Source organism: Schistocerca gregaria, chromosome 1 (assembly GCF_023897955.1).
Source record: "Schistocerca gregaria isolate iqSchGreg1 chromosome 1, iqSchGreg1.2, whole genome shotgun sequence".
NCBI classification, from domain to species: Eukaryota; Metazoa; Arthropoda; class Insecta; order Orthoptera; family Acrididae; genus Schistocerca; species Schistocerca gregaria.
Window position 1 is genome coordinate 618,708,910 of NC_064920.1, and position 15,905 is coordinate 618,724,814.

General features: G+C 39.8%; 1 protein-coding gene across 1 annotated transcript in view; it reads left to right on the forward strand.

Moving 5' to 3' along the window:
- Positions 1-15,905, forward strand: part of LOC126359133 (MMS19 nucleotide excision repair protein homolog) — a 224,822-nt gene that overhangs the window by 47,946 nt on the left and 160,971 nt on the right. The window contains exon 4 of the mRNA XM_050007606.1: positions 8,818-9,005. Within this exon, the coding sequence (XP_049863563.1) occupies positions 8,818-9,005 (188 nt within the window). The remainder of the gene's footprint in view (positions 1-8,817; positions 9,006-15,905) is intronic.

Genomic DNA, 15,905 nt, shown 5'->3' on the forward strand with positions numbered 1-15,905 from the left:
AATCAACAGCAACATTTGTAAAAATTGGTCTGGATGCAATAAAACACTATTCAAGCAGTCATTGAACTACTTTCTAAGGCTATTCTTAAATTGAGAGCATCAAATTTAGCGTTTGATAAACTGTCAGTAATTCTTAATAATAGGGTGTTTAAATCTAAATGTGCACTCACAGCTTGAAGAAATGCATATAATTCACGGATGGTTGCATTCATTTCACCACGAATTGTGTTAAAATGTGGAATGAACTCTTTCACAATTTGTTCAATAAACAGTGGGTGGTTAGTAATGGTCTTTCACATATTTCATTAGAAAGGTTAATTGAATTTGTGTTAGACTGCTGCTCTAGAGCTAGTATTTTATTCCCGAATTATTCCGTTTGTTGCAGGAATCACATTGTGAAACAAACTCAAATATGTCAGCCTTACGAATTGGTCACCAATATTTTTCAGCTACTTTGATATTCGTTGCCTTTTTACCGCAGTGTCCTGATAGTAAGGAATCATGTTGTTCAGTTAGGATTTGCTCTCTCATGCTTCCTAGAATAACTAGGCAATTCCCTTTGTTAGTAACTTTGTAAAGCAATCCATCTATTTCTAAGAATCGTTGATCATTTTTCCATATTTCGCATTGTGGATTGCCTTCTTGGGCTGCTTTTAATTCCTCCTCATGACTTATGGTGTCACAAACACGAACCTTACAGCTCATCGCATCAGCATTAACATGTTGTTTCCCAGGACGATGGATAACTGTGAATTGGTAAGCGCTCAGTTCTAATGCCCATCTTGTTAGTCTCGAACTGGGATCCTTTTAAGCTCAACAGCCATTTAAGTGCGGCATGGTCTGTGATTACAGTGAATTCTCTTCCTGTTAAGAAACATCTGTTTTGTTTAATACCAAAGACCAGAGCACAAATATCCTTTTCAGTGGTAGTGTAGTTACATTCTGCCTTATTTAATTGCCGGGAAGCAAATGATACTGGATGTTCTTGACCATCAAATTTTTGGGACAAAATAGCACCAACTGCAAAATTTGAAACATTTGTGGAGAGGATGAAGGGCTTACTGAAATCCGGATAGGCCAAAGCTGGAGCTATGGTTAGAGCAGTTTTCAGTTTTTCCATTGCATATTTGCATTCTGTTGACCAATTGAATGTGGCTCCTTTTTTACGTAATTGTGCCATTGGCCTTGCGATATCTGCATAATGGGCTATGAAGCGATGATAGAAATTCGATAAACCCAAAAATGATTGTAGTTCTTTGACTGTTTGTGGTTCTGGAAAAGTTTTGACACCTTCGATTAATTTTGTATCAGGGCGGACACGTTCCCTGGTTATAACATGTCCAAGGTACTTCACTTCACTTTGTGCGAAGTGACATTTATCTATTGATAAGGACAAGTTCGCACTTCTGATACACTCAAATACTGCTTGAAGTCTCTCAGTGTGTTGCCTCATGAATTAGCACATCGTCAAGGTATACAAGAGCTTGTGTTGGCGTGAGCCCATGTAGAACAGAATCCATTAGGCTGTGGAAGGTAGCTGGGGCGTTACCTAGTCCAGGGGCATACTGAGGTATTTGTACACTCCTGTTGCAGTTACAAATGAAGGTTTTGCTTGATTATCTGGATGCACTGTTAATTGGTGATATCCGCTAGCTAGATTACAGACTGAGAAAATGCGACATCTGCCCAAGTAGTCCAGGATTTCTACCAAATTTGGTAATGGGTAAATGTTTGGTGTGGTGACGGCATTTAAAGCTCGGGAATCAACGCAAAATCGGGACTGTGGTTCACCCGAAACAGATTTCTTCTTTACTAGGACCACTGGTGATGACCATGGTGGATCAGCAGGATATCTTGGTTTAATAATTCCTGCCTCTAGTTGTTCCTTGACCATATCATCGACCAATTCTCTTTGACTGAATGGAATTCAGTAAGGCTTCTATGCGATTGGTGCTGCATTTCCAGTGTGTATGCGATGCTGAACTAAGTGAGTAACAGGTAAATTTGAACGTTCTCTGAAAAGATCTGAATACTCTAACAAAACAGGTGCTAAAATCTTCTGATCATCAGCTGACAAATGTTCAATCTTCTTCCAAATTTTGTTCTTTAATTCGATGTCATTTTCAGCTCCTTGTTTCAATGTTTCAATATCACTACAAGAATCTGTTTTCATAACTGCTACATCTGCTGCTTCGTTTGGAATCGGTATTACATCATCTTTACTTATGCTCGACACTTCAGCAACCTTCGCTCCTCATGGCAAAACGACACCTGTATTGCTCATATTCGTTATTGTTATTAGGACTCTCGCCACGTTCGGCCTCACCATTGTAGCTACCCCTATACTTCAGACAACATAACAATGCATTGTGTCCAATAATTCACAATTTTCTGACTGTTCGGTCAACAACAGAGCTCCATTTCTGATCAGTGGTGACTTTTCTTCAACATGGATTGTTGTTCATGTTCCTTGCTGTGGCTGAGTAATTTGTACTTCGGCTCGGAGGGTTCCAACTGGTGCATCGGTCGGGTTGATCCGTCCCTCGACCTCAGAATTTCGGCTCCTTTGAGTGCAACATGAAGAATGATTTTCCAGGTTGTAATTATTATGACCTAGTCTGATCCTTCCTTCTGCGACAAATATTTCTGCCCCATTAGCGGATAAGAAATCAAATCCAAGTACACCATCGTAGTGCGTTTCATTATTAGAAACCACTTGCACCGTTGCTGTGTAGTTGTCCTGGCCTAGGCTCAATTCTATATCAACTTCTTCGTAGTTACATAGTTTCCCACCGTTCAGCCCCAGCACATTAAACATTGGCAGTCTCAACTTGTCCCTTTCGTCTATAGAACACCATATCAATGAGGTCTGTGCTCCCGTGTTGATCAATAATTTAATATATTTTCTGCGATAAACAGTACCTATCACGAAGTCATTATTGAATTGATTTTCAGCTACACTAACAGGAACCACTGCCTTGGGCAAGGGGCGGACACTGTGGTGGCACGTAAGTCCCCGCACTTGCGACTGTTCCTTGCTAAGTGACCCTGTATCCCACATTTGTGACAGGTCATGTTCTCCTTGCAGTCCTTGCGCTTGTGACCAGGCCTATTGCATCGGTAATATTCCACATTTGAGTTGAATACGCGACATTCTTCTTTTTGCTTGTCATTTGGGCATCTCAATGCTTCAACAAAACCAACAGCCACGTGTACTGCTTCTTGAAATGTCTTGCAGCGTGCGAGTCTGTCTGCTTTGTTTACTTCTTCCCCAAACAACGCATGGATGATTGTGTCAAGTGCTCTCTGATCGGCTTTGAAAAGCTGGATCCGGTTCTCATTTTTGTCCTCTACAAGCTCGTAAGTCTGAGCATTTATGTTTCGGATTCTCTCTGTGAATTGCTTGATAGATTCGTCACGGCGCATGCACAAACTATGAAGTTGCTCACGGTAGAATCTGATTGCAGTTTTGCGTTTCAATCTCTGAACCACTATGGTTTTAAAATCATTATAAACTTCTGTTTTCATGCAAATCAGCTCCGCGCTAATGAATTCTTGTGCGGCTCCTTGGATTCTCAATTTAGCAACTGCTTGCTTATCTGAATCAGTCCATGAACCCAACAGAGCTGCGCCTTCGAGTTTCCGCAAAAATACTTTCACATCTTCCTCAGGTTTTCCACTGAACACTGGTACAGATGGCAACAGTGAAAAATTCTTTATTGGAACAGAAGTGCCATCATGTGACAAATCAAATGGGAGGCTACTTGCTTTTATGTGCTTTTAATTGTTGAATCTCTCTTCGTAGTTCTATAACGGTTTGCAGATCAACTGTGTTACTCGCGTTTGCGTCTACCATTTTGAATCCAGTCTGTACCAGTCACTCAATACAGAAAAATTTAAAATCCATCACTTCCTTTCATTTTAAGCCAATCTGAGTAGACTAACCTGAATTGTAGCGCTGGATGTCCCTGTGTTGTTGGACGATGTCCTTGGCTGCTGCTGCTTGCTGTGTTGTCGTGAAGATGCTCCGATGTTAGGTTTACACATCGCTGCACTTTTCAGGACTGTAGGTTTTCCAAAAATAATCCCACACCTGGCACCACTTTCCTAACGAGGTCTTTTGGACGGCCGAGTAAAATGTTCTTGCGTCCATTTGCTGTTAGGATGGGATGCGTGGGTGGTAGTTCCAGGTAGTGCAGAATGTGGAACACGGAAAACTTAGTGTTACCATTTATTAATAAAGACAGTGCGACAATGCATTATGCGCATCTGGTAACCCGTCATCACTGTGTTGAGAGCGATACATGTTCGCAACTGGCCGGTCTCAGACTGCTCTTCGTAGCCGGTGGCTGTGTATATGCCACAACGCGCACTCAGATTGCATTTCTCATCAGCATTCCGCGTCATAAGCACAACAGAGCGCGGCGACTCTGACGTTGACTGCTACGGCCGTACATTTCTGACATTACGGTAGAAAAGAAAACCTGAGAACTTAGAATTTGAACCTCCTCGTATCGCAGAAATCTTGGAAAAAAATGGGATGACTAGTCAGAAATGAAGTTGTAGCAAAAAGAAAATTTATTTTTGATTTGGAATCACTTTTGGAATTTGAATATGGCATGGAACGACAACAAAATTATTTGCAGGGACTAGAGAAGAATTGATGATTTTTCAGTTTTTTACTGAGGAAACTATAGTTTGAGAGTCTTAGATTAACTATGATTTGAAAGTTTTAGATTGTTTTGGTGAAGTAAATGTGGTTTTTGGGAGATATCACACACTGCTATCCTCTTCATCGTGTTTCTCTTCATACTTTTTCAGTATGACACAGTGGCAAATATTCCAAAATCATATAAACTTCTTGGCGATCAAGCGGTGGCAGGAGTACACACATGAAAATGCAGAATCTTTTAGAGCCAGTAGCTCCTTATTTTGTGAGAAGAATTGAAGGAAAAGGACTGGTGAGGTTTAGAAAGTGGGGAGAGTTGCAGAAAAGTCACCCAAAGCCCCAGGTCAGGGGAGACTTATTGGAAGGATGAGAAGGGAAGACTTGACTTTTGTTGCCTGGCAAGTATTCTCTCCTAGTGCATGCAGTGTATACACTGCATAGGTGATTGCCATATCAGGGGTCTGCAGTACTGTGAAATTCTTGCCACAAAGAACTCCATGATTTATAATGACTGCATGAGCTGCTTACAAGGAGTATCTCAGAGTTACCCCAGAAACTTTTTGATTACTAACATCCAAGATGTATCACTTAACCTCCACATCTCCAGAATATTCATCTGGTCACTGAGCCATACGAAAATTTCAGGTAATGAACTTGCTGACAAAATAGCTAAAGCAGCAACTACAGGAGACAAACTTCTACTCATAGTGTCCGAAACAGATCATTGATTGTAACTGTAATGTCAAATTTTGAAAACATAGGATATGGAATGACAGATTACAGCACCCCTTGACAAACTGAGAGAAATCAAGGGAAAAACCAAGATGTGATATACTTCTCTCCAGACCTCTTGGAAATATATCATCATACTGTGCCAATTGCGTATAGGACACTCCAAACATAACCTACAGTTTCCTTTTGTATCAAGAGACTTCCCTCAGTTTAGCTGTGGTAGTCATCTCAGAATAACCCATATTCTCACGGACTGTTGACTGATGTGAGAGAGAGAAAAAAAGGACTTTATTTCCAATGCTAACTCATCATCAACCATAATCGAAGTAAATACACATCATCAAAAGTAATGAAACATGGCACAAATACATCTTAGGGTTAATGATACCATCTGGAAAAAGTTGTGATAAAAGAGGTTGCTTTACTCTCACTACATAAGAGACTGATGGAAATTGACAGATAAATGGCAAATAATGTGTCCATAAAAGTTGCTAAGCATGAAGTGTACTAGTAATTTGTATCTGTAAATTTTAGGATGTTCTGGTTATATGTAAATTCAATTAACAGTACCACATCTTATATCCAGTCTCTTATGAATGAGTCTGGTGGTGAAACTGAAGAGAACTGACATAAATCCAAAGTATTAAATTGTACATTAAAAATTTATTTGTAGATGAGAATACTACCCACCATACGAATTTGCTCAGATAGCTCCATGTGTTTATCGTGCCAGTTCCAGGATTCGGTCATGTGCAGAGGACCTGGATTGAATCCACCCAGTGGACTAACAATGAGATCCAGTATGCTGGCCAGTCTGTATGTGGTTTTAGCAGGTTTCCACATCTGACTTGATAGATACTGGGCTGATACCTAAGTTCCACCCCAGTTACACGATTTGCAAACATTTTGAAAACAATTGTAATCTTTCACGTGAATAACACTTCATGTGGGCAGTTGGTAAAGATATGCCCTCCTGGGCATGTGCTATTCTTATGCAGCTGACTTTAATATCAAATTAGTATCCTTTTTGCGTTACTGGCATGATGTATAAATCAGTCTGCCTATTTAAGTTTCTTATCACTGTAGATTCCTACAGATTCTTAATATTCAGGAACAACTTCATAAGCCATTACTGAATTTATCACATTGACTTTGAGCCCAAACCTATTCTTTGTTGTGGAACCCAGTTACACTGTTGCGGTCCTCTTAATATTTCCAACTGTACCTGCATCAATGCATATATTATTTCAGCCTGAATTATCATGTCACTTCAAATCCTTCAGTGCATTTAATTTTCTGCCCAGCTTTTAAGGATTAATTTTAGTTACAATGGTCCATCTTATATTTTGGGAGGTGGTTCTTTCAACCAGTTTGTCAGTAGCTCCTTCCAACTGCTTCATAAAGAAGACCATTTTGGTGCTCATCTGTGATACCTTGGACAGCACGTACCTCTGTGTAACCTGTGGTGAGATGTAAGCATGACGTGATATATAAGGGGTATTCAAAGAAGAAGCAAGCCGGAGGCATAATTACGGAAACCAGTACCTGTATGTTAGAAGGATTGACCCTGGCTGTTGAGACACTTATCCACTGTGACACAAGGTGGCGAATGGCTGTCTCATAAAATTCCCGGGGCTGCAATGTTAACCAGTTCTGCATGTACAGCTGGACGTCGTCGTCCAAGGTGAATCGTTTGCCCTTCAGAGCTGTTTTAAGAGAACAAAAAATGGTGTATATAAGGGGTATTCGAAGAAGAAGCAAGCCGGAGGCATAATTACGGAAACCAGTACCTGTATGTTAGAAGGATTGACCCTGGCTGTTGAGACACTTATCCACTGTGACACAAGGTGGCGAATGGCTGTCTCATAAAATTCCCGGGGCTGCAATGTTAACCAGTTCTGCATGTACAGCTGGACGTCGTCGTCCAAGGTGAATCGTTTGCCCTTCAGAGCTGTTTTAAGAGAACAAAAAATGGTGTATATAAGGGGTATTCGAAGAAGAAGCAAGCCGGAGGCATAATTACGGAAACCAGTACCTGTATGTTAGAAGGATTGACCCTGGCTGTTGAGACACTTATCCACTGTGACACAAGGTGGCGAATGGCTGTCTCATAAAATTCCCGGGGCTGCAATGTTAACCAGTTCTGCATGTACAGCTGGACATCGTCGTCCAAGGTGAATCGTTTGCCCTTCAGAGCTGTTTTAAGAGAACAAAAAATGGTGTAATCACAGGGAGAGAGGTCTGGACTATATGTAGGGTGGCCAAGAACCTCCCATTTTAGTTTCTGCAGAAGTGCCGTGACTGTGTTGGCTGTATGAGGCTTTGAATTGTCTTGGAGTAGAAGGACCCCAAGGGTGAGATTGCCTGGTCGTTTCAATTTGATCGCTTGGCGAAGGATGATCAAGGTTTGCGAGTAATGCTGGGTATTCACTGTTGTCTCGTGCTGCAGGTAGTGAATCAGAAGGGGGCCATCTTGGTCAAAGAAGAATGTCAACATAACCTTTTTTGCATTCATGTGGACATCGACGCCCATCTGTACATGTGGAACTGCTTAACATCGCAGCCCCAGGAATTTCGAGAGACAGCCATTCACCGCTTTGTGTCACATTGCGACAAGTGTCTCAATAGCCAGGGTCAATACTTCTAACATACAGGTACTAGTTTCTGTAATTATGCCTCTGGCTTGTTTCTTTTTGAACGCCCCTTGTAATAATCTGACACAAAAAAGGAAATGAGAAGTCTAATATTTGCTGATTAATATAATAAGTTGTTTAGGGGAATTAAGTTGTTGAGCAATATTTTGCTCTTCTAAGTTAAAACATTGATATGTTCAATTTCAGCACCTTCAGTTAATGTCTACCAGTTTATCAATATGTCATCAGACAATCTGGATGTCAGTAGTTCAGAATTCGACTGGCCCTATATTGGACAAACTGTACATGCTTTATTATAATTAGAAACAAATATGGAATGCATTGTCTTGCCCACAGCTAAGAAAAATCAGTCTTTTCAAGATGTCTTGGAAATTGATATAAAATTGGTTGTACATTAAGTGTTCTGTGGTAGTATTGTCAGGCAGATACATGAAATATGAATTTTGACTATTACAGTTAGTAGAGAGAAAAAAAAAAAAAAAAAAAAAAAAAAAAAAAAAAAAAAAAAAAAAACCTTGCAAGCCACTGCATTTATAAAATGTCTTTGACAAGTTTAAAGCAGGCACGACAAAACAATATTTTTTCATTTAGCAATACATGAAGTAAATCATGTTTTGTTAGTAGCAGCTATATTATAATACTTTGTGTGTGTGTGTGTGTGTGTGTGTGTGTGTGTGTGTGTGTGTGTGTGGGCGCGCACGCTCCTGAATGTGTGTCCGTTTTATTCCAGCCTTTGAAATGTGTATTTGGTACTCCTTCTAGATCTTAAGCAACTGGGACCAGACTTCATTTACCAGGTTATTTCAAATATTGATGGTGAAAAGGACCCTCGTAATCTTATGTTCCTGTTTGGAATGATGCCTAATTTTTTGAAGACATTTTCTTTGGGTCACTTGACTGAAGAAATGTTTGATGTTTTTTCGTGCTATTTTCCCGTCGACTTTTATTCTGTAAGTATGAAAAAGAATTATTCTGTAATTTAATCCTAATAGCATTGATAGATAATAACTTGATCTAACTATTTAATAGTGATTTCACACGCATACAGATTTATTATTTTCTTCTTCTGTTATTTGTATTTATTTATTTGGCCTATAGCTTACATGCTTTTTATTTAAAAATTGTCTATTATAATGGAAGCAAAATTTCACAAGGAAGCAATTGTTCACTATCACGTTATCCATTTTCTGACATTCCTCAGTTGCTTCAAAGTTAATGGAAGTGTAGTCTATCTTTGCAAAAATAAATAAGTAAATATCCACTTACACAAAGTAAAACACACTGGTACACAAACAACACATTCACACATAACAAATATCAAACTACACAATGACACACTATACAAACGAAAGATGAAAGATAAGAACATGACAATGGTTGGGAACACAAACATGCAGCACACAGTGCAAAGTGGAAGTAAAGTGTTGAAACAAATGTGGTTGGAAAAATGTCAAAAATCAGTCTTCTGAAAGATGCACATGGATTGATAACATCAGAAATTGTGTAACACCAGATGGTAATTTAACCTCATGTAACTGTGCTGCAAAAGTTGTTTCTAACCTGAAAAATAAGGCAGTAACAAGAGAAAATGAACATATTTACAACTACTGTATAACACATTTGTTATATTCATAAAACAGACATGTATTACAGACCACTGAAGATTCTTCACAAATAAAAGAAGTGAAATGTGAATGGCAAAAACCAAACTGCTTTTCATTTAGCTGCAGAAACAGAATACACCCCCGTGAGTTCAGTTCAGTTTTAACATTTGCTTCTTTACATGCCAGACATGTTATGTTATTGGATAAATGATCAAATTCTTTTTTGGTGTACGCTGTCAGGTTTAGAGGCTATATGATCATGTGTAATCTTAAGCTTTCTTGGTGAATCAGCTGTTTGAATTTCATTTTAGTGCCAAGTGGAGTGCAGTTGTTTACGTAACATCATCATCAGGTGATACCTGTAGAATTAATGTTTTCTGTACAGCCTTCTTTATACTCTTAGCACTTCATACCCTTTCCTTCCGCCACTGACTGGTCACTTCTTGTATCAGGTAGAGGGTGGGGCACAAGATCACCAAATGCTTGCAGTGAATTCTGGTCTATCAAAGCTTATGCCACCCCCATCAGGCATGGAAATTGCTTTCAGCCAAAGTTGTGACTTCAGTTGGCTGAGTGCTGGGTCCCATGCTCTACTGGGAGTGAAGTCACTGTCTTGGATTTATTTAGACTCCTTTATGACACAGTCCCAAAATGATCAAGTCTATCTCAATATTTCCACTTCAGAACCATGTAATATTCTACAACTGCAAACTTTATGGTTTGCTTAAGTTTGGGTGTCTCTTCCGCTTAAGTCTGGTGTCTCTCCAACGCTCCTTGCATTTTTCTTCGACCGTTTGCATCGTCTGCCCGGCATAAGCCTTAATGTGTTTGCATGGATTATGGTAGACATCCGGTTTAAGTGGTCCAAGTCATCTTTCTAATCTCTTTGAATTGGTTCTCAGATCTACATTTTTTGTCTTTAGTGTGCCTGTTGTGAAACAGATGGCATCAACATGAGGCGTCCTTTGTCACCAGTTGTAGCAAACTTTTGTATGGAGGATTTCGAAGAGAAAGCTCTGGGAACAGCTACAGTTGAGCCCACATACTTTTTCAGATGTGTTGATGACATGTGGGGTGCAGTCATGCGGGAGCGAAAGATTTCAGGATTTCTCCAATACCTAAACTCTCTGCAACACAGCATCAGATTCACTATGGAGGTTGAAGAGAATGGCAAATTCCCATTTTTGGACACCCTAATAAAGTGCAAAGGGGGTGGTACTATGGGACACAGAGTGTATAGAAAATCCAATTCCAGATTTGTACATCTACATCTCCAGCTGCCATTATCCTTCACCGTGTGATGATGTACTACTTACATTGGTTCACAGGGCCCTTGCAATATTGGATTAAGAATGCCTACCAAGGAAACTCAACCACTTTAAGGATGTATTCACGAGGAATGGATACAATGAGAGACAAATTCTATATGGATTTGAAGCCATTGAGACTATTCTTCGACCGTGACTGTCTCAATAAATATGTAAAGGTTTTTTTCAATTACCGCTACCAGTCACAAACTTTGTCAACTGTTGTATTACTTATTTATTTAACGATATGCTTTGAGGAAATGCCTCATCTTCAGGCTAAATGGCATTACAAAAACAACTTTACAATAAGGTCATACTGATGTCACATAGTTTTTTTATAAATGCTGTGGTCATCCTGTGGAAGAAGAGAAAACTTGGTAAGAGGTGATGTCACTTTGGTAGCTGTTCTGATGTTTGCACTAAAATGTTTTGTAACGGTCACTCACTTTGTCCTTCTGGCATGGCAGTCTCGTTGTGATGCACTGAAGTGTTTCCATTTCCATAACTCTTTTGGCTTTCTTGGTCACTGTTCACAAATTTCACTAACATAACAATACCTGGAAACACGATCACAAATCTGTAGTGCACTGGACAAGACGGCGGTCGAAATACGGCTGGTTTTGATTTGACTGTCGGTTTCTCGATCTTAGTGGTGTCAGATGTTTACATGTGTTTTGCACGTCTTGTTATCATATTACAGATGTAGATTGACGAAATACATTACAAACTGAGCACCTGTTACAATGTTATTGAACACACCATGATATAAACTATTTATTTTACGTATTTCTAAGCTAATGCTGTTTTTTTAAAAGAGCTTGACTATTTTGTGTGACATGACACCTAAATATGGTAACGTTTTGTGCTTGGGTTTTTGGATGTTGTGTGAGGAAGCTGTGTTACATTGTTTGTTGTTATTTTTAGTTGTGTGTTGTGATAGTGTGTGTTTCATATTCGTGATAGCCAGTATTATGTGCAATGTATTTGATAGTGTTCATTTCTGTCTCATAATCGGCAGCATTAAGTGGGAATTTCTGTGCTCTGTTTAAGAAGGATCTGAATGCAGCTTGTTTACATGAGTTGGGATATGTGGAAGATTTATTAAAGACTGTATACATAAAACCAACATACACAGAATAACGAGAAATGACAGACTTTAAAAATTCACATTTCTTTTCCAACTTCACTACAGTACTCTTAGAATAAAAGATGCATAACATGACAGTCGTTTGACTCTAGCCCCAGCAATAGCTTAGAAATATGTAAAATAAATAGTTTGTATCATGGTATGTTCAATAATATTGTAACAGGTGCTCAGTTTGTAATGTATTTCGTCAACCTACATCTGTAATACGATAACAAGACATGTAGAAGTCATGTAAACATCTGACACCACTAAGATCAACAAATCGATAGTCAAATCGAAACGGGCTGTATTTTGACTGCCATCTTGTCCAGTGCGCTACAGATTTGTGATTGTGTTTCCAGGCACTGTTATGTTAGTGAAAATTTGTGAACAGTGACCAAGAAAGCCAAGAGAGTCACGGAAATGGAAACACTTCAGTGCATCACAACGGGACTGCCACGCCAGAAGGACAAAGTGAGTGACCGTTACAAAACATTTTAGTGCAAACATCAGATCAGCTTCCAAAGTGAAATCGCCTCTTACTAATTTTTCTCTTCTTCCACAGGATGACCACAGCATTTATAAAAAGACTATGTAACATCAGTATGACCTTATTGTAAAGTGGTTTTTGTAATGCCATTTAGCCTGAAGATGAGGCATTCCCTCGAAACTTGTCGTTAAATAAATAAGTAATACAATAATTGACAAAGAAAAAAAAAAAAAAACCTTTACATATAAATCCAATATACTTTCAAGCAGAAGGTACAGGCGCAGCAACTAGAACACAATGAGGAGGGTCAGCCATTAGTGTGTTTGCCATTAAGTTGATGAAGTATCAAACAAAATCAGTAGAATTCTGTCTCAAAGTAACATTAAGTGCATTTTCTGTCCGTCTTCAAAAATGTATGTAATGTTTGGTACAGTAAAAGATGACTTGGGGCTCCGTAAACCAGGTGTCTACCATACTCCATGCAAATGTGGTAAGGTATACGTTGGGCAGGCTGTGCAAACAGTCGAAAAAAGGGGAAAGGAACACAGGAGACACACTGAACTTAAGCAACAAACAAAATCTGTGGTGCAGAACATTACATCTCTACAGGGGACTCAATGAAGTTTGAAGAAACGGAAATGTTGAGACAGACCTCATTGTTTTAGGACTGTGTTCCAAAGAAGACTATTGAAATATAAGCAGCAAATGACCTGATCAACAAAGACAGTGGTTTCACTCTCAGTAGAGCCTGAGACCCAGTGCTGAGCCAACCAAAATCACAATGTCGGTCAAGAGTGACTTCTCTGCCTGATGAGGAGCAACAAAAGCACTCATACTCCACTTACAGACTGTTTAGTTACTCAGGCCTGATTCTTAGGATTTGGGTGTTAACATCTCTTATGCTTACACAGACCAATCTTGACACAGTGAAAGAAGCTGTTGAGTCTCAAAGTTCGAAAATGTGGCCACAAAGGAGCAACAGCTGCAAGAAAGAACAATAACCATTACCAGTCTCATGGGAAAAGAGATCAATGACACAGTGAAATTTTGTCTGGAAAGGAGACTCAATTTCACACCATCACTGACTTCTGTACATGTTGCAAATTTTGTCAGTGGTATAGAACAAGTAATTTCCACCCTCCTCAGCAATGATGTGAAAGAGATAAGACTGGAAATATGCTGTTTGCTTACCAGAGCCTTTCCAACAAAGACAAGTATCACAAAAGCTGAAAGAGAAAGCTGCCATTGGAAAATTATGGAATGTTCCTGAAATAGTAAATCTCCCTCAGACAAAGGAAATGCCGTTGTATTAGTTCCAGATACCCTGTGTGCATCCCAGAGTGCCCCTGAGAGCTACAACACCATGAGGAATTGCTTCTCAACTTTTTGCAAGATCAATGTGTGTGTGTGTGTGTGTGTGTGTGTGTGTGTGTGTGTGTGTGTGTACAATCTTCTTTATTTTACAATTATTATTGCTTACTTTAGCTCAAATACGAGGGTGAGTCAAATGAAAACCTTAAATCTGTAATAACAAATCGAAATTTCACGCGGTTATCTTGTAAGTTCGTAAGCATGCTACAAACACTGTGTAGAGTGGCCTGTAGATGGCAGCGTAGTGCAGATGCATACATACTGTCGCAGTATTAGTATAAAGATGGCCGCCCCACTTGTGACTTGCACCAGGGAAGAACAGCATTCTGTTATTCGGTTTTTGCGTAGTGAAGGTGTGAAACCTATTGAAAGTCATTGATGAATGAAGGTTCAGTACGGTGATGCATGTTTGTCACAGCAGCAAGTCTACGAATGGAGTAGGAAGTTCGCAAATGGTGTGACTTCAGTGGAAGATGCTCCTCGTCCAGGTCAGGCACAACAAGTTGTGACTCCACAGAACATTGCAGCAGTTGAAGCCATAGTGAAGGAAAACCACCGAGTGACACTGAATGACATTGCAGCATGTTTACAGATTAGTCATGGGTCAACACGCCACATTGTGCATGATGTGCTCCAGTTTCACAAAGTGTCTGCAAGATTGGTGCCACGGCAGCTGACTCCTGAAATGAGAGAATGGCGTGTTGATGCTTGTGAAGAACTCCTTCAACACCTTGAACAAGAAAGTGATGGCTTGCTTGCAAGAATCGTTACTGGGGACAAAACCTGGGTTCACTTCCACCAACTGGAAACAAAGAGAGCGAGCAAGGAATGGCGTGATTCCTCTTCACCAAAACCAAAGAAGTTTTGAACAGAACCATCAGCAGGGAAGGTTATGCTGACTCTCTTGTGGGACAAAAACGTGTCATTTTGGAGCATGACATGCCTAGAGGGACCACTGTCACCAGTGCGTCATACACAGATCTTCTAAAAAATCACCTGCAGCCTACAATCAAATCAAAGCAACGTAGATTGCTGTCAGCAGGTGCCCTTTTGCAATGTGACAATGCAAGACCCCACACTGCCTGTACAACAGTTGCAACAATCACAGACCTGCATTTTAAGTGTCTTCCTCATCCACCATACCCACCAGACCTTGCTCCAAGTGATTTCCATACGTTTGGACCACTCAAAGATGCAATGGGAGGAAAGCAGTTCCGTTCTGATGAAGAGGTACGCCATGCGGTACATGAGTGGTTGTGCAGACTACCAAAAGTAGTTTTTTCTAAAGGAATTTGAGCACTTTGTAAGTGCTGGAGGACTTGCATTGAGTGTGGGGGAGATTATGTTGAAAAGTGATACAGCTTTGTACCACTTCTGCACAATAAATAATATTTAAAGAAATAAGCAACATAGGTGCATCTATGTACCATCTTAGCAAGCATCTAATGGTTGTATTAAAGAATTTTATGCATTTCATTCAATGTCTACAGGAACTATGCCTCCATGAACAGGACCTTATGGTGAGCTTTGTTGCAGTCTGCCTGTTCATCAGAGTACCACTTGCTAATTCTCTTGAGCTTATCAGGGAGAAATTCAGCCCCACAATGACTAAAGCCATTGAATTTGTCCTCATATCTATATACTTTCTGGTCATCAGTAACTATTATGAACAAGTGGATGGCATCACCTTGGCGTGTCCTCCATCAACAGTTCTGGCAAACGTATTCATGGAGGATTTTGAAGAGAAAGCTCTGGTAATAGCTACACTGAAGTCCACATACTTTTTCAAGTATGTTAGTGACACATTTTTGGTGTGTCCACAGAGGAGAAAAGTTTTCAGGAGTTTCTTTCAACATCTAAACTCTCTGCACCCCAGCATCAAATTCACTATGGAGAGGGAAGAGAATGTGAACTCCCCTTTTTGGATGTCAAAGTGAAACTCAAAGTGGATT